Below are 20,908 nucleotides of genomic sequence, written 5' to 3' on the forward strand. Positions count from 1 at the left end.
ATTTTTTATACTTTGACAAAATAAAAAAAGGGGAATAAACGAAGGGACAAAAGTCCCTGATAAAAAAAAAGGCTGTGTTTATTTTGGTTTGGAACTATTCTTTGTCTCTAACTATTGCATACACATGTTTGCTCCTATAACGAAGGGGAGAAGTACACCATAAATACAATAAGTTTTTGTAAACTCCCCTTGATTCTTCTTTATTCTTTCTTTCTTTTTCTTTTTTTTAACAATATGCCTTGCTTAGGATCAAGAAAAAAAGTGAGTCAAAAGACATCTAGCGAAGGTAAATAGCCAGATATTTTTAGATGCTATTTCTAACACTAAAAAAAGGATCGACCCGACGATCTGTAAGCATTAAAAGCCACTCATCTGTAACACAAATTAAGCAAGAATACCAGGAATTAAAATCAAAGGTAAAATACAGATGCATACTCTGGAAAAGACTTACTCATTCATATCAGAACATGGAGCATTTGGACATGATTGCAAAGCAAAAATCAGAACTTGAACAACTCAAAAATCAATTGACAACAACCAATAAAGCTCAAGAAATCGAGGCCCAACATAAGCAAACATTGTCTGAGTTAGCAGCCAAAGAAACACAACTGGAAGAAATAAAGAAGGAGATGCAAGCGCTCAAGGAAACGCTTGAATTGATTCAGCAAGAAGATCAGACAGCCCACTTATTGGCTGAAAAAGACAAGTTGATTAAAGAAAAGGAATGTGAACTGGAGACTCTTCAGATACAATTTGAAAACGAAAGAGCGGAATTGGTCAAACCTGCCTTAGCTCAAGTAACTTCTCAATTGGATGAATTAAAAGAAACGGTAAGTCATTGTTTAGATATTACATGCTCTTAATAACTGTTAAATAGAATAAAGCAGTTATGGAACGTTTAGGTGAAAAAGAAAATGAATTAGCCGAACTTCGATCGCAGCTCAACAGAAGGGATAGAAAGCCAAAGTCAGGGGTTTCAAAGGATCAAGAACAGAAGCAGAGACTAAATCGATTGACAATGGATCTTGAACAAGATCGTATGTTGATGCAAAAATTGGAAGAATTAAACCATCAGCTTGAAGTAAACTATAATATGGGCTTAAATGAAAAAAAAAAAGTAAGAATCTAATGTAAATAATAGGCTCAAAAACAAAAACACGAAGCTATACTTGAATCACATGCTAAAGCCATGGCGGAAAAGGACAAAAGTTTGGAAAAACTAAAACAAAGTCATGAGTCTGCAATTCGAAACCTTGAACAAAACCAGGCACAAAATCTGAACAAACTTCAGCTGAGATATGAAAAGGACGTGTCTCTTTTAAATCAAAGGCTCAATCAGGCTGAAAGCCAAGCCAAAACAACTGTGGACGATGAAGTGAGCAAAATATTGTATGAATTTGAGCAGTACGAGCATAATCATTCAATCGAAGTTGCTCATTTACAGCAGAGCCACCAAGAACAAATGTCAGTTATGAGACAAGGTCAGCAATCCGAGATACAACAATTAAGCGGTGAAAACAGTAAAATATTGGTCCCTAAGCTGCGCAAGACTGGTGGACCCAGTTCAAAGTTCAAGTGGCCTGCTCCTGAGGCGTCTCAATCTGTCGATCTCTCACCTCGTGATCCTAAAGAGGTGCACATTTATACCTCTAGTATCTCGAATAATCCAAAACTAAAGCAACAAGAAGAAGACATTGTCAAGACACTTGAAGTACAAGATATAAAATTTAAAGTGATTGATGTTGCAAAAAGTGAACTTGCTCTACAGCACATGAGAAAACAAAATGCCAAATCCCGTGCACTGCCTCAAATATTTATGGGCGGTTCCTATAAATGCGTAAGTTATTATTATAAGGAGTTTTCATGTATTAAAATTCAATCTGTATTAGACTTATGAAGAATTCGTACAAGCTAAAAATAACGGAAAGCTCTTACAACTCCTGTCAAAGCAAGAAGGAGCAGCAAAGTTAAGCATTAATCCAAATCGCACTAGTAGCTATCTCCCGACGCCTATATCCACTCCTTCCTCTTAATTTCTAATTTATTCTTATTTGTGAATAACAAAGTGAACATAAAAGTCTTTAATATTCTCCTTTTGAATCTATTTTCTTTTTTTTTTTTTTCTTAAAAAGGGAGGAACAAGATGCGATCATTTTGTTGTGCGATATATAAAAAGAGAGCTTTTATCTCCTTAAATATCATTCTAGAATAAGTTGTATTTAATACAGAAAGAACATAAGAAATAAATTCTACTGAATGCTCAGCAGGTATTGAGAAAAAATTGCTTTTTTTTTTTTTTTTTTTTTTTTTTTTTTTTTTTTGAAAACCATGTCTTTGTCTGACATCCATTGGAATACTATTATTTTTATTTAAATTTTACCTTGTCAGACTTTCTTTTTTCCAGAAGTCGTTCCAAAATTTTGTAATTTAATGCACAATATTTGCGAACATGGCTATAAAACGCGGCTTTGCTAATCGTGACATGGTACCCTTACTAGGTCCTCTTTTTTTTAACTTAGAGAAATTATATCATGCTCTTTCCATTGTTTTTAAACGATACACATAACTTATGGTGATACCGGCGTCAGCAGCAGCGGTTTTTATTGAATTGTGCTCAGTGACTGGAATCAGGGAAAGAGCAATTCGATCTTCACCGTAACTATGATATGTACTCCTGTCCCCTTTTAAATTGTTCTTACTGGTGTGAGCGTTAAAGAATACTTCAATTCTAAATTAAATGACGATGCTAGCATTTTTTTTCATGGTTGCGCTCCTCCTCATTTCCACAAAGTCTGAAGATTCATGAAAAATATTTCAGTGGCAGCGTCAATCTCCATGGCACTTTGTTCTCATCATGGACATTAAGCTGGTCATTGTTTCCCAGTTATCCATTCGCCGTAAACTTGTTCACTGAGTGATAGGTACTCAAGAATCATATTATCGGCTATCTTTTAATACTTGATGTAAAATAAAAATAAAAGCATAGTTCATTTTTTTTAAAAATGAAGGTCAAAACAGTTGCATAAACCTAAGGTCACAGTGGCTTGTTTCATGATTCTTTACTTTGAATTTTGGGTTTCTTTCTTTTTATTTGACAACGCATATAGACATAAATATAGACACAAGCACATCATGCGTCCTTTAACCCCAGAAGAAACTACAACTCTTTTTGAAAAACTTGCAAAATAGTAAAATGAGAAATAATCTACAGAAAGAACAAACAAAATAAACAGCTAAACAGATATACATAGTATTGGCGCCAACATTAAACATTTGATTGACAGACCTGACGAAACATATTGTTTCCGTCTTCAAAAGAATAAAGTATATTACCTCAGGTATTTGAATGTAATTATTTTGTGGAAATATATATTGACACTACTGCAGTGAATCTATGGTACGTATGGCAGTGAGTGTAGGACGTGATCAACTTGCTTCACTTGGTGTTTGTTTTGGTAAATTTACAAAGACTGGAAAGTTTAAATTACATATTACAGCACTTGATTACTTGGCACAATATGCAAAGGTACAATAAAACAAATGTGTGTGTAGATGTTGGACCTAAAAAGCTACATAGTACAAGATTTGGATTAAGCCAAATGGCGAAATGCCTTTCTTATATGGTAATCATATTGTCAAGGCTCACTTGGGTAGAATTACTGATGATACGCCTGAACATACTGGTGTAGTGATCCTTTCAATGTCTGATTCACCACTAGTAAGTTATACATTTATAACAAATGAGAGATGTTGAATTGACTATATATATAATTAGGGATTTGGTGTAACTGCAAGATCTACAGTGGATATGAAGAGACTTCAACCTACGGATATTATTGTTTTCCATCAAGCCGATGTGGGAGAATACCTTCGTGATGAAGACACATTGTTTTAATACGAATTAAAGTTGATGAAGAATATGTGCAACTGTTTAAAAACCTACAAGTAACACAAGCAAATGATTTTCGCGATTTTCTAGACGACCAGAAAACATTAGTAATTTATCTTTCAAACTGCCGATTTTTAATTTTTTTAAACTTATCAGCGACATCAATGAAAAAGAGATGCTTAGTTTTACAAGGCTGATGTCTGTTTCAGATGATTCATTTGCGGGTGTATCATTAGTGATTATTATTTTGAGTCACAGATGAAGTCCAGTTTTTACATGATTTTATTTGACATATTGTAAGCTTTCTTTACATCAGGGTCAATATAATAGCCTAGATGTTCTCTTGGATATCTTGCTTTATTGGATCCGAGCATGTCGCGAAACATTGAAGCTATAATTAAGATAAAATTTAATATCTGATTAACTTTAAACAAGCTGAGTGAACTGCATTACAAGGTAAAAAAAAGATCACTGGTTTACATATAATACAAAAGAAGTAACCATATCGTCGGCTTCGCGTTTTATTTAGTTTGCTTCAGGGCAAGTTGAAATAATTTGTTTAAGAAGGTTATAGTCTATTATATACGCGAGAAAAAATTACACGACAATTGTATTAGTTTTTCTGATCATTGCCATCTGTAGTGTTTTTAGTAGTACTAATTGTTTAGTGAATGGATGTTGTAAGGACTAAAAAAAATTGAAATGAGGGCTGTTTTGGATTCTTTTAATATTATAGAATCACTGACAGCTTAATTCAGCTGGTTTATTTAAATTCTTATTGGCCAATGAACTTTAGGTACAGGTACTACTAATAAAGCTTTCTGTAAAGTCTCGAGCGGGAAGAATTGCACAGTGCGAGTGTAACATGTTTCACTTTCGGATATTCTCTTTTGAACATCCGAATAACCTGAAAAAGAAACTATGATGTAATTATGACATCACGTTTCTTATGCTGTGTTCAACCTAGGTTTTTATAGATCAAATTTTTGTATGTGTATCTGATGTGTAGCCCTTTCTCTTTTTCTCCCATTTTACTTTTTAACTTTATTTTCTTTACAGTAAATAATAACATCAGGTTCATTTATTGTTGCTTACTTGTACTATAATTAGATGGCAGAATTCGTTAAACTTTCAATTTTTGGTACTGTTTTTGAAGTGACAACAAGGTAAGAAAAAAAAAGAATAAAACAGAGAAAAAAGGAACTAAAGGCTCTTTGGGTAGATATGTTGATTTGCAACCAGTCGGGATGGGAGCATTTGGTTTAGTGTGGTACGTGTACAATAAGGCAATACGTACCTGTATGTTAATAACAATTGACTAGTTCTGCCAAAGATCAATTGACTGGAATGAACGTTGCTATCAAAAAGATTATGAAGCCTTTTTCTGCTCCTGTGTTAGCAAAAAGGACATACCGAGAGCTCAAATTATTAAAGGCTTTAATGCATGAAAATGTAAGATTTTTTTTTTATTAGGAAAGAAAATAAAATTAAAAAAAAATATGATAGATTATTTGTTTAAGTGATATATTCATCTCTCCTTTAGAAGACATGTAAGTACATGTATGACTATAAAAGTAGAATACTAAAATTATTATAGATATTTTGTTACCGAATTACTTGGAACAGATTTACATAGATTGCTTCAATCTAGACCGTTAGAAAAACAATTTATTCAATACTTTTTATATCAAATACTGGTAAGATAATTCTCTTTTTGCTTGACTTGGCTTTGTATTAACACCACTGTCATTTAGCGAGGCTTAAAATATGTTCATTCTGCTGGTGTAATCCACAGAGATCTGGTAAGTAGAGCAATTAAATATAGAGAAACACTAGATTGCTTACACATGTACATAAAGAAACCTAGCAATATTTTAATTAATGAAAATTGTGATCTCAAGATTTGTGATTTTGGTTTAGCGCGTATTCAAGATCCTCAAATGACAGGCTATGTGTCTACAAGATATTATCGTGCACCAGAGATCATGCTGACTTGGCAAAAGTATGACGTGGCGGTAGATGTTTGGAGTGCTGGTTGTATCTTTGCTGAAATGTTAGAAGGAAAGCCATTATTCCCCGGAAAAGATCGTAAAGTTGCATCGATAATTTATGTAGTTTATAGAGTATGTGTGTGTATTTACTTTTACTATTAGATGTTCATCAATTCTCAATCATTACTGAGCTTCTTGGTACACCACCCGATGATGTGATTGCTACTATCTGTAGTGAAAATGTAAGATATCATAACAAAACGTTATTACGGAAGATTCATAATCATTACGAATAGACATTAAGATTTGTAAAAAACCTTCCTAAATGTGAACCTGTTCCATTTAATCAGAGATTCTCTGGTCAAGATCCTGAAGCTATTGATTTATTAGAAAAGATGTTAACCTTTGATCCTCGAAAACGCATCACAGCAGAGCAAGCTTTATCCCATCCTTATTTGGCACCCTATCATGACCCTTCAGATGAACCTATTGCGCCTGAAAAGTTTGATTGGTCCTTTAATGAAGCTGATTTACCTGTGGATACCTGGAAAGTGATGATGTATTCCGAAATATTGGATTTTCATAATGTAGATAATACAGACACTATAAATTATTTGGGTACACCATTGACTGGTCCTGTACTTGAAGAACAAAGCAGTGGGGTTTATATGCAACCTCAGCAATAAACTCGCCAAAAAAACTTTTTTTATACATTTATTTAAACCTCAGTTTATATTAAGCATATATAAATCTTTTTCCTCTGTAAGATGACGGTTGAAGAAGAACCACGACATCAGTTATTAGAAAATATACCAGAAGACTTGAAACTCATACAATGCGTTAACTTTATTCAGTCTTCAGAAGACCTAGACGTTGTTCTCGAAGCACTCAACTTTTTAAGGTCCAGGGCAAGCGAACAGGAAGATACGGAAGCAAAAACAAAATTAAGCATTTTGTACATGGATGATCATCCACTCGTTGCAAAGAACGAAATTGAATCTACTATTTGGTCGCGCAGTGTATTCGATAAACAACTTTCAAGTGCTTTACATCTTGTTTCTGGCTTATTTACATCCAGTCGTGAAACAAGTGGACTTGCCATAATCAATTCAAGAGAGAATGTCAGTGCAAGCTATTTAGCCGGCCTTTTGTATACAAAAGGAATTGGTTTTAGCCAAGACTTAGAAAAGGGCGTTTCATTTTTGAAATATGCAGCGACAGAAGGCAAATTAGGGGAGGCAGCGTGTGAATTAGGGAGGATTTATGGTGATCGATATAGATATTCGTACCATCAACCACGCGAGTCTGTACACTGGTTTGAACGAGCGTTTGAGTGCGGTAGTAATCAAGCGATTGTGGATTTAGCCTACAGCTTTTTTGAAGGAAGCGAAGATGTGCCCAAAGACGATACGCGTGCGTTTCGATATGCTAAAGAAGGAGCACTGTCGAATGATAAATATTGTCAATATATTGTGGGACACCTTTATTTGAAGGGAAAAGGCATTGAACAAGATTCAAAAGAAGCTCTCAAATGGTTAGATCAGTCCGCCAAACAAGGATTCAGTGTAGCATTAGAGGAGCAAGTGGCGGTTTATATGAACGGACAAGGCAATGTGGCAAAAGATTATGAAAGAGCATACCAATGTTGTACATCAAATACAGCAACTAATATACCCTACTGTCAAGTATGTTTGGGAGATATGTATAGAAATGGATGGGGAGTGGAACAAGATTATCAAAAAGCATTTGAATATTATCAAAAGGCTGCATCTTCTAATCAATCAGATACACCTTATCCTTATGCTCAACATATGATTGGTGAAATGTAAGCATGAGTAGTGTTTATTATATTCTGTGCTAATGAACATCACTACAGGTTTTTACACGGTGAAGGAGTTCCTAGAGACTTGGCCGTAGCTAAAGAATGGTTTCAAATTGCTTCTACTCAGGGTTATGAGCCTTCACAAGTCAAAATTCAACAAATATCACTTTTAGAACAAAATACTTTATTACAAAAACAAAAAGATGCTTCCAATGAAGATCAACAACAAGAGAAGCAAGAAAAGAGATCAAGTCGATGGTCTTTGGGTTTCTTTAGAAAACAATAATAAAACATAAGAGTAACACAAGCCTTGATACAACCATCATTGATTACTTATTTTTGAATTCACACTCAATACTTTATGTTTACTATTGGAGCCTTCACAAAATTAACAAAATTCTTCCAGCCTTTTAGCAATACTATACACGCTCTCTCTCTCTCTTTGGATAAGTTGTAATGAAAAATACAGATAGGTTGACAGCTTTGAAAAAGAGCTAATGTGATACACAAAGCCTATCTTCTAACTTTTGCTATTTCATTTTCTCAACTTAATCTTCTTCTATTTCGTCTTTTTTCTATTTCTTTAGCATCTTTATTGTCAATATTTAAAGCAGAATCGTCTTTAATCTTAAGTTCATATTATGAAAAACTCAAGAAATGCTGAGCTGGCAGTGCGAAAAAAAAAAGTTGACTCTTTAAAAATGTCAAATCTTTGATATATTATATAAAACATGCGTCTTTGGAAACTACCTTGATTTCTTCACAAGCATTTTTTTTAGTACAGGTCATAGTTTCTATGAGCCTTTGTTTTTTATTTTTATTTTTTACAACTAATACTTTTTTAATTCTCTTTGTCAAAAAAAAAAAAAAAGAATAGTAAACTTGTAAAGAACGCATTTTGAAATGGTGAGTAGTTTGGGAAATCTCGCACAAACATTTTCTGGATGGTAATCATAATCAGGAGGTCACAGTAAGCTTATTCTAACGTCATTTTAAAATGATCAAGCATTGTAACAGAAAATCCATCTCACCCAGCTTGATTCTTCATAGATGAAATTTGTTTCTCTTTGACTACTCTAAAATTGTGTGTATATAAAGACATTCCTCAACCAAACACATTTGAATCTTTAATTTACAATTTGTGTGAGCTATTGGTTACAAAAAAGATAACTTATTTGTCCATTTTAATGAATTATTGTTACAGAGTTACTACTATATAGGATTCAACCAATCAAATGAATCTATTTAAACACATGCTTCCCCTTTTCATTCATTCTCTCTCTCTCTAAAGAGTTACACATCTGAGAGCAAGGAATAGAACGTAGTCGATCAACCACATGCTAGTCAAGATTGAGTCTACCAATCAGGGCAGTTTACAATATTCACTGCTCATAAATAGTACTATCAATTATACAATTAAAACACAGAAAAGTAAGGAAAAAAAAAAAGGAATAAACTATGACGATATCCACTCCTTTATACAAATACTGTCTTTATTATTACATACTGAATCATGTTTATTTTTGTTTTTCATAAAGAGTCGTTTACAGAATGAGTTGTAAATTAATTTCATTGCGTCTTCTTTTTCACTTGCAGACCGTGTAACCATCTGCCTATTTTCCTTCCTTTCTATATTTTCAACACTCACAGTAATTATCTTTTTTTATACATATTTTCATTTATTTATTTATATTTTTTTTTTTTTATTTTTTTTGTAAATTAAAGAGAGAGAAGGAATGATGGGACCTTTTTCAGTTCTATCAAGGACAACACAATTCACCAAAAGTAGTTATAGTTCTAAAGGGTATTGGTCATTATTTAAACAAAAAAAAAAAAGAAAAAAAAAAAGACAAGGAAATAACAGTTTGATAACAGACCAAAAGCAGAACCAGAAGAAGCACTGATAGAACCCAAATTCCCAATAAAACAGTTTGAATATATTGAAGGAAGAAATTATAGACAAAGTAAAAAACCAAGTGAACAATTCTTACCTTGCGATGATGAAGAGATTGAAAGATTGCAAATAAATCAACTGTTATTCAAGTAAACATGATAATAATATATAAACGATGCTGATAATAACAAATAGAACAATAGATCCTTATTCCCTCAACCATACTTTGCACCCGTAAAAAAATTATTAGAAAAGGGTATCAAAGTACTTGATGTGTCGTAAGGAATAAAAAAAAAAAGATTGATTTCATGAATGCACTTTTTTATATCCTCTTTTTATAGAGCAGGTCCTGGCTGGTGGATCTTAGACATGGCAAAACAATATCCAAAATCTCATTTTACTGCAACAGATGTAGTTATATATCCAATAAGGTACACTAATCACAGTAAGCATCAATAATGACTAAGCAAGAAACTAGTCATCCACCTGCTAATTGTCATTTTCGATTAATGGACCTTTCTACTGGTCTTGCATTCCCAGACAACACTTTTGATTATGTCACTCAACATGATGCTCTATTCAAATACAACCAAAGCGATTGGGAATTAATGATACCTGAAATAATAAGAGTCACAAAACCTGGAGGCTACATTGAGTTTGTTGAAGGTGGAGGCGGCATTCAAGATGTAGGACCCAATTTATCCATTTGGATGATGCGTTTAACTGTCTCACTGCAAACAAGAAACATCAATCTTAAAATCGCTTCACAATTAAGCTCCATGATAAAAGAAATAGAAAATGTCACACATATCGAATCATCTCATCGTTCGGCACCAATAGGTTGGTACGGTAAAAATGGAGATATCATGCTAGAGTGTCTACAACGATTATTCGATTCCATTAAACCCAAATTATGTGAAGATTGGTCTATGAACATTGCAAAATATGATAAAATGGTTCAATCAGCAGCAATAGAATGCAGAGATTTTAAAAGTTGGTGTAATATTCATTATACAATAGCACAAAAACATAGCATTTAATACTTAATAATAAAAGCCTAGAAGAATATTTATTCATCTTTTTGTTTTATGCCCAAGTGGGGCAAAAAAAGAAAGAGAAAAGTTATAAAAAATTTTTACATACTTTTTCTCTTTCTCTTTGTGCTATTCTTTAATCTAAGTAGTAAGTGAGTATATAAATATTATATACTTATTTTTTTTACAACACAACGGTTGTAGTTGCTGTGAGCAATTCAGTTCCTTCATCTCTCTTTGCTATCTTGTTGGTAGTTGATATCACATTTGACTATAAAAAATAAGGTTTATATTATCAACAAGGCACCGTTGTATGTGAATATATATATTTATGTATATTTGTATATGTCTAATTCACTACTATCTTATTACCTCTAATATTTTTCTTTTGCCTAAGGCAGTAACATCCTTTGGTAGATCAGACTGTTCAAGTCGGTCAATCTCAACTCCCATATGTCGATAATCATACTCTGTCCAAGATCTACACATTCTTTTAAATTCTTCAATAGGGATCGTAACATCAACCTCCATCTTCATTTTGCCTACATATTTACTTTAGTATGCACAACATCTTTTCTCCTTTATTATAAACCTGAGACTGGTCTAACATATAATCCAATATAAAAAGTCTTTGTATAAACTTTTTTACCAATCGTTCGGTTATTGTCATATTTTTCTCCTTGACTGACAGTCACTTTATCTGTTGACGTTCGATACAGACAAGTCTCACTAAATCCGTCCATAAACGGATGCACTTGCATTACTGAATGTATCGCTTCTAATTTTATCACAAGCTGTCTTAATCTCGCTTCTACTAATCCAGTCCATTTAAGTTGAAGTTCATAATTATCAGCAACTACAGTAATCTGAAGATACTGTCGATACATTTTAAAAAAGCTGTGTGCTTCAAACAATTGAGGCCATTTAGCTGATCCAGCCATAATCTTGTCTACAATCTTAGCTGCCTGCTTGATCTCACCTGTAATGATGCGTTGTGTAGATTGAGTGACATTGTGTGTAGTGCACATACTAGGATAGGAAGGTGTAATCACAGGCATACGGTGACTACGATCTGTTGGATTCAGCTGCAAAATACTCAGTATTCTATTTTTTACAAGCATCTATTCTTACCTTTGGATTCCACGGCTTGGTATTTGCAAAAGCAGGCCCATCTTCAACCGCTTTCAACATGACAGGTGATGGCCATGACCAAGAAGTAAGTATATGAAAGAACTTGCTTATCAACGTACTTGCAGAGGCATGAGGGTATAATTGGCATACGCGAGCTACTAAAATGGCCCATGCAACACCTCCTAAAAAACCGAGGACATTGGAATAAACTGCTTTCCTCGTTGCCCATAATTTGATACAACGTAATGTAGCTCTAAACGTATCCATGTTAGGTACAAGGCTGAGAATATCATCTGCTACTCTTGTACCATTGATGCTTCGAATTGAGTGAGCATCAAGGCCTCGTAGTATTTCTGGATCTTTTAAATCAATATCTTCAGATATCTCTTCCAAGTTTAATCTTGCACAAACAAAATCAATCTATTTGTCAATGTTAATAAAGGAAATATGATTTGGTATGCATGAAACTTACAGGAATGCCACTATATTTGAATTTAATGACCGGCACAAAGGCATCAGTAACAGGCTATTAAAATGATGTGAGCTATAGAAAAAAAAGTATGCCAATGGTGTATTACTGTGATATCTTTGATTTGTTCGTTTGATGCTAAAAGCGATAACATCACTGTAAAAAAGTCTTCTCTTGCAACATGTTTAGGAAATACACATAAAGTATCAATGTCCGCATCTAATCAAGTTTTACTTTTCCAGTTCTACGTCTCTTCTTTTTTTTTTTACCTTTTGCATTAACACCTAGACGGTAACTTCCATAAGTAAATATTTTCCCACCTGCTTTCACTGCTTGTTCTTTTGAAAAGCCTTGTCTTTCATATACAAATTGAACAAATTTTTTCGTCATTTCATCCAAGGATTTTAATACATGTTCTCTAAATAATAATAGTAAAAAAGTAAATAAAATGAAGAAAAAATGAATTGTTTTATTACCGTAACTTGGCTGTTTCTTCTGAATCATATAATCCATATAGCATCAATGTTTTTTGTAATTCTTTAGTGAGATGAATGTCGTATTCTGTTGGTCCTTCTAAAGACAAAGGTCTTGTTATACCAGGATATAGCTTTGTTCCTTGTTGCGTTGCTGACATTATTAATGATGAAAAAGACGAGAGGGAAAGAGAGAAAAAACTCATTACTATTAAACCAATCAAAAATTCACAATAAAAGCCACAGTCACAACACCTAATTATTCAGTGGAAAAACGCATACATTTTTTTCTTTTTTTTTTCCTTTCGAGAGAAAGATGACCGATAAGCTTCCACCCAATTTACTTAAATTATTTGCGCCAAGACCTCCTTTGCCTTATTATCCCCCTTTGGATAAAGACCCACAGAAACGTGTGGGTTGTATAGTGACAGGCATCGCGTCATATGTTCCAGAATTAAGAAATCATGACCCAGATTATGTGCCTTGGAAATCATTGGCAGAAAAGCGCAAAGAAAAGGTATACCGAGTTATTTGCATGTACTAAATTTCTGACAGCGTATATGCGTAGGCTGAAATGAAAAGGAAAAAAGCAGAAGAAGATTTACAGAAAGCTTTGGCAGAATGTAAATTACAAAAAAAAATATAATTATACTTACATGTTCACATGTATTATTTAGATGATCCCGAAAAGGACGCAAACATTACTGGAGATCCTTTTAATACCCTTTTTGTTACTCATCTTAGTCCTGAATTAACAGAGAGTGATTTACAAAAGGAATTTGAAGTTTATGGTCATATTAAAAAGGCAAGTCTTGGATTCAAAGAAAAAAAAAAGTTTTTAATTATAGTTACATAGATTCGTCTTATTCGTGATGAAAATGGCAAGTCTCGTTGTTATGCTTTTATAGAATTTGAAAGAGAAAAAGATATGCGTGGTTTGTAGAGATAGAATCATATATAATGAACGACTAACTGTTTTATAGCGGCATACAAGGACGCAGATGGATTAAAAATACTTGGACGTCGTATATTAGTCGATGTTGAACGTGCTCGTACTGTTAAAGGATGGAAGCCTCGTCGATTGGGTGGAGGATTAGGTGGAAGAGAACAGAAGCCAAGTCGTTCAAGTAGTTCCCACCGAGACCGTGGTTACCATGATCGTGGTTACAGCAGACACGGAAGCTATAATAGAAGAGACGATGAGAGAAGGAAATCCCGCATGCGTTCCAGAAGTAGAAGTCCAAGAGGTTATAGAGATCGAGGTGGTGGAGGTGGAGATAGATATCGTGGAAGAGACAGATCAAGAGAGCGTGGCGGTAGAAGATACTAGTTATTTGTTTCCCCAGAATAAAAAGTGTATTTCACATGGAGTTACACACAATCTAACTTTTTCTCCCGCGTTTTATTTATAGTGAGAGAAGAGAGGTTTTTCATTTTTCGTTTTTCTTTTCTTTCTTTGTAAGCTAATGTCAACTGGAGCAACTGAACTGAGACTTGAAGAGATTACCAAGGTTTTAAAAGAGCAAATTAATGATATTCCAGAAAGACAGTTTATCCCTCGTCCCTTGAATAAATTATCTTTAGACGACAAAAGACAGAATCTTGGAAATTCAAATGCGAATCTAATCGAGATCAGAGTTGGGGAGATTACTGCCAACACGTTGACACCAAGAGAACAAGAAAAAGAAAGTGAGTTTGTTTTTTTTATTTTATTTTTTCTTACACGAAGCTACTTTTATAGATGAATCTATATTACAAGGCATTGAATATCTACTTGACAACCAATTCATGTATGCAAAAGCTATTTTTGAAGAAAAGGCAGATCGGTACAGTAAGGATTATAATCTTGATTTTTGTTGCTTATTCTGTACAACATAGAGATCCATTGAATGCATTGGCACTGTCTTCAATGGCCTTCCTAAAAGGTAATCAAAATAATAGCGCTTTGTTTGAATAGCTGTTGATTTTTTTTTGCTTTTTCTTTTTAGCTATTATGGTAAGTATGGAAGAGAGAGAGAGAAGGAATCTAGCTTTTTGCTTATAGACATTCATTTTTATGTATTATACATACAGACCTCTGAAGAACAAGATTATGATGTGGCACTTAAAGCTCTTAATGCGACGTATACCATCGCCTCTGCTCAATCAGGAACCGCCAAAGGAACATCAAAAATTACTAGTTATATATCTAATTACTATAATTATCTAAGAAGTAATAAGGCCTCTCCATCAACACGGCCTTCGACAGATTATGTGCCTAATGGGGCATTAAGGGCACTGGTAATTGAAGCAGAATGCTCACTTCAGATTGCCATACTACATTTATTACAGGAGTCAGTTTTAGGATATTTCAAATGTGCGCTGAATCTAGAAAGAGGTAAGCATGTATACTATGAAAAACCACTTGTGGTTCCAATATTCTATTTAGCCTATAGATCCTATAAATGTGTATGGCAGGAGTATCAAAAGATGGGGACAGATTATTTAGCATTTATGGATAAAGACACAGTGTCTTGCCTTCAGTTTGGGTATATATGTGCTTTACAAATATACTTTAACTGATTTAAAATAGCATTGGGTCTGTTCATTTGATATTATCACTTTTACCTGCAAAAGTGTTACATGCAATCTCTGCTGTTGGTTGGAAACCCGATAGACAACTTGGCTTTAGTTTATTGAACCAATGTATTGAAGATAAACGAATTAAATCTTCTATGGCTGCCATTATGTAAGCATACAAAAAAAATAGAGAAAAAGGAAATATTACTTAGCTTATGTGTAGGTTATTAGTATTTTATTCCACTGCCATCTCATTTGCCCCACGAATTCTTTCAGAAACATATAAAAAGGAAGCAATGGATGTAAAAAAAAAAAAAAAAAAAAAAAAAAAAAAAAAGGCTTGTAAACAACCAAGTACTAATTCCTTTTACATTAGGTCTTGTTAAGAGCTCAACAATCTCATCCAGATTCTATTCTTTATTTATTCTTTGCAGGCATGATGGCTCGCTTAGGGTCGGATCTACCACTGTCCACGCAGTCTTTTATGTATACAGCAGAGTTCAGCCGCAACGAATGGGCTCAAGTAGCTCTGACAAACGCTTGCCGATTTGAGATAGCCATCAACCATATGATCACAGGTAATTGGCACCGTGCAGCCAATGCGTTTGATGACCTTTACGAGCAAAACTACTGGTCATCTGCATTCTGCCGATATGCTCAGGGAGCATGTTATGAGATGATGGGTGAGCGTGCTCAGGCTGTGATTCTGTTTGCAGAGGTACCCAAACTAATCACCAAAAAGTTTGCTGGGCGACTATCTGACGTAGATGCTTATGTGCTTCGCAAGACAAGTCTATTTCAAAAAAGTGGATACCAAAACTTGGATTTCTTTGTTCCTGCACTTGAATTTATGTGTCTCTGGAACCTGTTTCCTTTCATGACACACGAATTACTTCAGATGGCCTTGAAACGCATCGATCACGGATTGATTGCTATTCAACGATGCGAACAGCTGGAGCAAGAGGAACGTATGAAAGAAATTGCGACAGATAAGCCATTACCAGATTATTTTAATGAAATTGCTTCACTGTACGTAACCAAGTCATCTATTTTAAACGTACTTGGACGACCGGAAGAAACAACACTTGATCTCAATTGGGTTCTAGATCACGGTGACTATATAACGGATGATACCTGGACAGCACCTTATGCTCTATGGGAAGCAGGTGTTGCATGTTGGATACTTGGCAATCAAGACAAAAGCCAACAGATCTGGAAAAAAGCAGTTGATTATAATCAGCGTTATGATTTTGAATATCGTCTCGCTGTCCGTCTATCGCTTGTTATGCCATATGAAGAAGAAAAAGAAGAAGAAAAATAAAAGTTTATTTATAAAGATGTCTAAAATTGTGAATCTGCTATTTGACCTTCTCTCAAAGCTCTTTCTTCAAGGTATATACCCCTTTGAGTCCACTTTCTTGAAACATGATTTAATACATTATTCATCTTTTCTTTAGCCTTTCTCTCTTCTTCTTCCTGTCGTGCTCTAATTTCATAAAATTCTGATGTTGCCTTGGCATATGCTTTTCTTTCTGGCATCTTTTCGTTCACCATTAAATAGAGTTGATACTTGATCACACTGTATATTCACCCATTAGTATATTCTCATCTTTTATTTATTCTTTAAACTTACGCTTCGCCGTCAATTTGAGAAGGATGCATACCGTCCAACATGAGTTTACTAAAATCGGTACGATTAACACCTAATTCGTTTTCAACCAACACTTTAGGTCTAGCAAGTTCAAAAGGATGATCCTTATAAAATTGCTTTCTCAATTTATCTTCAGGATAGACAATAGCGCGAGGTCGAGGTGGTGGTGTACGCAAGTGCTTTTGAGAATGACGAAGGCGGGTTTTGGTCTGTTGTTGTGTGAATAAAGCCTTTTCTAATTCTGATTGTCCAGAGACATTGACTTGCTCGTTTTGAGAACGAATAATACTGGGTCCAGGAGGAATTGACTGTACGACAGGAAGCCAAACAGGAGGTTGCTTCATCAATCGTCCTTTTAATAGACTGGATACATGTTTAGCGATCTTGATGGGTGCTGGACGATAGGCCATGTTGCTTTACAAAAAGAAGGATATACCCCCCAGTCTCTCAAAAAAAAAAGTGTGCCTGTGTGAACCACGGCCAATCATTGTTCCGCGGTGGCTTATGTAAAGCATTCCTAGTAAAGCTGAATAAATCAAACTGCGAATTTCTCATATCTGTAGACCTACTCACATCAAAAGCTGCTTTTGTTGACTTGTGAAAAGAAGATGAACAAGTATCCGGGATTGAGAGTTGTGGTGTCGCTTTGTCTAACTTTCAAACTTATTATATATTTAAACAGGAAAAAATGAAGGAAAAATAAAAAGTAGAAAATAAATAGTAACTTTATAAAGAAGCTTGATGAACCTTACCAGGTTACTTACCATTTCTTTATATATATATTTATGCATATACTCAAGGCGTGCTTTATGCTTTTTTGGTATGGATTTCGAGTCCAGAAGCATAAATAAACCCTAAAATTTACTTTTCCTTTTTATTTCTCTTTTCTCTTTTCTCTTTTATTATTTATTTATGACAGATCTCGAAGAATTTTTGCTCACTAATTCAGGGAAAAACACTTTGGAGAATAAACGGCTGTTGAACACCAGACAAATGTCACCTAATCTTACTCCCAGTTCTTCAGCAGATGCTTCCTCATCAGAAAGCAATAACTTAGTAAATATCTATGCATGTTGATAAAAGTGAATATTTATTCCATTTATAGACAACTCTGGGAAGCTGTATGTGTTGCAATAGGTAAAACCAATAGCTGTTTTTTGTGTGATAAAACATGCTTATGTGTAAAGCAGTGAATTGAGATATCCACAAACTGTATCACGATTTCGTTGCCCTGGTTGTGATACGATTAATGATTTGAAACCTCATATTCGAGATCAGCTCTCAAATCAACCGCTAACACTTCGATCATTAAAGAAGGCCATCTATGGCTGCAAACAAAAGGAAAAGACCAAGAAATGTAGTAGTGATAAGGAGCGTGAAAGAATTTATGAACCAATCGAGGAATTACTAGAAAATGCATTTAGCAGCTGGGTCTGCTTAAATCACAGTTTTTTAAATGTAAAATGAGAAGAAAGGTTTTTTTAAACGTACGTTGGGCTGATGAATGAAAGAATGTAGGGACAAGAAACCACTTTGGATTGTAGTGGGATCGATATGAGTGACGTCCGAGATGCATATAGAATAATACTAAGTCTGGTAAAATAAGGTGCTTAAATAATTTCCATCATAATTTATATATCATTAGCCTGTGAATGTTATTCGAGCTATGATGTCTGCAACAGATCGTCTACTAAAAAGACCTGCTGTTCCTTTACGTAAAATGGGTGATATTCGGTTTTTATTAATCATATTAGAAGTAATAATTAGCAATACATTTGTGTATGTGTATATGTAACAGCATGTATAGAATCCCTTATTGGCACAGCATAACTTTCCTGCAGAGACAAAGTATCATCATAATTTACTTAAAAGAATATTTGGTATCCTTAGCTGTTTAAATCATGAATGTCACTATGCTTTAATAAAATGGCTAGCAAGGTAAATAGGCATCATAGCAAAACAAGGATTGACTTTATATGTAGTTATCCTTATAAAGAGTTTATAGCCAAGATTGAGCTTATACACTCATTTTTAAATCATCGAATATCAAGAGCAAGAGGAAATCAACTAAATTTATCCACATTTTATGAATCAGACTGGAAAATGGCAAGTGCTGCGAGAGTCATGGCATTATTATGTAATATAAGATAATTATCTATTCTCATTATATTTAACAAGACTTGGCTATAGTCACCGCTAATAATCAATCAAACAAAGTGACAATATGTACTTTTTATAATACAATGGTAGACTACATTGACCTAATGGGAGACTTTAAATCCTGGCAATCAGTTACTGGAAAGTTCGCCTTTTGTCAATATCCCTTCTTGATCAGCATGGGATCAAAGATGAAAATCGTAGAAATTGATGCAAAGCAACAAATGGAAACAAAGTGGAGGGAGGCCTTCTTCAATATGTTATTTTACCAAAAGACGTCTATGCCCTATCTAATATTAAGAGTTTCAAGAGATAACCTCATTGAAGACTCACTAAGACAAGTAAGATATAACACAAATGTATGCGGGACCTTTAATAACTCTTAAAAACTCAGCTAGCACAAAATAAACTAGATTTAAAGAAATCACTTCGTATTGAGTTTATTGGCGAAGAAGGTGTAGATGCAGGAGGGTTAAGAAAGGAATGGTTCTTGCTTCTTGTCCGTTCATTATTTGATCCACAATACAGCATGTTTACTTACGATGAAGATTCCAATCTATGTTGGTTTAATCCAGCCAGCTTTGAGAATGAAGATCAATTCTTTCTTGTCGGTGTTGTCTTGGGGCTCGCTATCTATAACTCCACCATCCTTGATATCCACTTACCCACAGCTTGCTATAAGAAATTACTGAACATGCCTGTTGGTCTCTCTGACTTGGGTTCATTTCGTCCTGCGTTGAAAAGAGGGTTTGATCAATTGCTTGAGTTTGATGGCGATGTAGAAAATATATTTTGCCGTTCATTTGTGGCAGAAATTGATAAATTTGGACAAAGAATATGTATACCCCTTATACCCAATGGAGAGCATATCATGGTTACAAAAGAAAACAGGCAGCAGTTTGTTTCTTTGTACGCCGATTTTGTATTAAACACAAGTGTAGAAAGACAGTTTGGTGCCTTTAAACGTGGCTTCTATCATGTTTGTGGTGGAAATGCTCTTTCTGTAAATATTAAAAAAAGCTATATTTCTTCAAGACTAATACTTCTTTTCAAAGATTTTTCAACCTGAAGAAATTGAATTACTTGTCAGAGGAAGTGATGGACCATTGGAAATAGATGATTTAAAGAGTCAAACTGAATATATTGGCTTTGATGAGAATGAAGAAACAATAATGTAAGAAAGATGATATGATGTGGAATGGTACTCATATTTAATAGTAATTTCTGGAGCATTATAAAGGCTATGGAACCCAAAATGCAACGTAAATTACTTATGTTTGTCACTGGAAGTGATCGTATACCAGCTACTGGGGCAACTCAAATGCATCTGAAAATCACTTGCGGCAATAATGGTGATAGCGACAGGTAAAAATTAAAAAAAAAAAAAAAAAAAAAATTAAAGCGGAGAGTTACAAATCAACCATGATCTAATGATTATAGATTGCCATCTGCACATACATGTTTTAACCAACTTGTATTATATAAATATCATACAAAAGAAAAACTAAAAAGGATGCTGTATACAGCGATATTAGAAAGTCAAGGATTTTATGTAAAATAAATAGTTTAATAATATTTATGAACCGAATTTCATTTATCTCTGTATAATCTGCCTATCAATTTTATCGATTTCTGTGTTATTATTTTTTAGTCTGATTTTTTTATGAAAAAAAAAAGTAACCTTATTTTTTATTGATGTCATTGAAACAGAGCTAAAGTGACAAGTAAAAAAAAAAGGTTACTTGTATAAAATTCATGCAACTATGTACATTTTATACTGCTTGTAAAGATAAAAGAAATCAAATGTAAAGGAGTCACACAGAAAAGTACTCGTTTGA

General features: G+C 34.1%; 11 protein-coding genes across 11 annotated transcripts; 9 read left to right on the forward strand and 2 right to left on the reverse strand.

Moving 5' to 3' along the window:
- Positions 1-234: 234 nt before the first annotated feature.
- Positions 235-2,033, forward strand: RO3G_12795 (uncharacterized protein; the record flags this gene model as incomplete). Its single annotated transcript, XM_067667379.1, has 6 exons — positions 235-286; positions 334-416; positions 465-830; positions 878-1,081; positions 1,142-1,837; positions 1,890-2,033. The coding sequence occupies 6 exons, from the start codon at positions 235-237 to the stop codon at positions 2,031-2,033; spliced, it is 1,545 nt and encodes a 514-aa protein (XP_067523480.1).
- A 1,099-nt stretch (positions 2,034-3,132) lies between these two features.
- Positions 3,133-3,895, forward strand: RO3G_12796 (uncharacterized protein; the record flags this gene model as incomplete). The annotated part of the gene is made up of 5 exons (XM_067667380.1): positions 3,133-3,188; positions 3,388-3,455; positions 3,498-3,526; positions 3,578-3,718; positions 3,776-3,895. 5 exons carry the CDS (start codon positions 3,133-3,135, stop codon positions 3,893-3,895), a joined length of 414 nt encoding a protein of 137 aa, XP_067523481.1.
- A 1,104-nt stretch (positions 3,896-4,999) lies between these two features.
- Positions 5,000-6,566, forward strand: RO3G_12797 (mitogen-activated protein kinase HOG1; the record flags this gene model as incomplete). Its single annotated transcript, XM_067667381.1, has 9 exons — positions 5,000-5,055; positions 5,112-5,159; positions 5,212-5,341; positions 5,396-5,439; positions 5,487-5,586; positions 5,644-5,691; positions 5,749-5,977; positions 6,043-6,122; positions 6,177-6,566. 9 exons carry the CDS (start codon positions 5,000-5,002, stop codon positions 6,564-6,566), a joined length of 1,125 nt encoding a protein of 374 aa, XP_067523482.1.
- Positions 6,567-7,475: 909 nt separating this feature from the next.
- RO3G_12798 (uncharacterized protein) lies at positions 7,476-7,988 on the forward strand (the record flags this gene model as incomplete). The annotated part of the gene is made up of 3 exons (XM_067667382.1): positions 7,476-7,565; positions 7,644-7,705; positions 7,757-7,988. 3 exons carry the CDS (start codon positions 7,476-7,478, stop codon positions 7,986-7,988), a joined length of 384 nt encoding a protein of 127 aa, XP_067523483.1.
- Positions 7,989-9,039: 1,051 nt separating this feature from the next.
- On the forward strand, positions 9,040-9,834 carry RO3G_12799 (uncharacterized protein; the record flags this gene model as incomplete). Its single annotated transcript, XM_067667383.1, has 4 exons — positions 9,040-9,133; positions 9,428-9,506; positions 9,578-9,745; positions 9,792-9,834. The coding sequence occupies 4 exons, from the start codon at positions 9,040-9,042 to the stop codon at positions 9,832-9,834; spliced, it is 384 nt and encodes a 127-aa protein (XP_067523484.1).
- Positions 9,835-10,054: 220 nt separating this feature from the next.
- On the forward strand, positions 10,055-10,636 carry RO3G_12800 (uncharacterized protein; the record flags this gene model as incomplete). Its single annotated transcript, XM_067667384.1, has 2 exons — positions 10,055-10,445; positions 10,617-10,636. 2 exons carry the CDS (start codon positions 10,055-10,057, stop codon positions 10,634-10,636), a joined length of 411 nt encoding a protein of 136 aa, XP_067523485.1.
- Positions 10,637-10,814: 178 nt separating this feature from the next.
- RO3G_12801 (uncharacterized protein) lies at positions 10,815-12,864 on the reverse strand (the record flags this gene model as incomplete). The annotated part of the gene is made up of 8 exons (XM_067667385.1): positions 10,815-10,901; positions 11,003-11,172; positions 11,280-11,715; positions 11,762-12,181; positions 12,234-12,287; positions 12,340-12,368; positions 12,500-12,648; positions 12,707-12,864. 8 exons carry the CDS (start codon positions 12,862-12,864, stop codon positions 10,815-10,817), a joined length of 1,503 nt encoding a protein of 500 aa, XP_067523486.1.
- A 399-nt stretch (positions 12,865-13,263) lies between these two features.
- On the forward strand, positions 13,264-14,033 carry RO3G_12802 (uncharacterized protein; the record flags this gene model as incomplete). The annotated part of the gene is made up of 4 exons (XM_067667386.1): positions 13,264-13,267; positions 13,381-13,487; positions 13,560-13,638; positions 13,687-14,033. The coding sequence occupies 4 exons, from the start codon at positions 13,264-13,266 to the stop codon at positions 14,031-14,033; spliced, it is 537 nt and encodes a 178-aa protein (XP_067523487.1).
- A 663-nt stretch (positions 14,034-14,696) lies between these two features.
- Positions 14,697-16,583, forward strand: RO3G_12803 (uncharacterized protein; the record flags this gene model as incomplete). The annotated part of the gene is made up of 6 exons (XM_067667387.1): positions 14,697-14,699; positions 14,777-15,080; positions 15,132-15,231; positions 15,276-15,431; positions 15,486-15,564; positions 15,639-16,583. 6 exons carry the CDS (start codon positions 14,697-14,699, stop codon positions 16,581-16,583), a joined length of 1,587 nt encoding a protein of 528 aa, XP_067523488.1.
- Positions 16,584-16,891: 308 nt separating this feature from the next.
- On the reverse strand, positions 16,892-17,323 carry RO3G_12804 (mitochondrial 37S ribosomal protein mS23; the record flags this gene model as incomplete). Its single annotated transcript, XM_067667388.1, has 1 exon — positions 16,892-17,323. The coding sequence occupies one exon, from the start codon at positions 17,321-17,323 to the stop codon at positions 16,892-16,894; it is 432 nt and encodes a 143-aa protein (XP_067523489.1).
- Positions 17,324-17,906: 583 nt separating this feature from the next.
- Positions 17,907-20,439, forward strand: RO3G_12805 (uncharacterized protein; the record flags this gene model as incomplete). Its single annotated transcript, XM_067667389.1, has 10 exons — positions 17,907-17,969; positions 18,019-18,050; positions 18,104-18,371; positions 18,559-18,669; positions 18,721-18,851; positions 18,896-19,050; positions 19,164-19,411; positions 19,465-20,073; positions 20,126-20,244; positions 20,289-20,439. The coding sequence occupies 10 exons, from the start codon at positions 17,907-17,909 to the stop codon at positions 20,437-20,439; spliced, it is 1,887 nt and encodes a 628-aa protein (XP_067523490.1).
- Positions 20,440-20,908: the final 469 nt, after the last annotated feature.

This window comes from Rhizopus delemar, genomic scaffold, assembly GCF_000149305.1.
Source record: "Rhizopus delemar RA 99-880 supercont3.11 genomic scaffold, whole genome shotgun sequence".
Taxonomy (NCBI): Eukaryota; Fungi; Mucoromycota; class Mucoromycetes; order Mucorales; family Rhizopodaceae; genus Rhizopus; species Rhizopus delemar.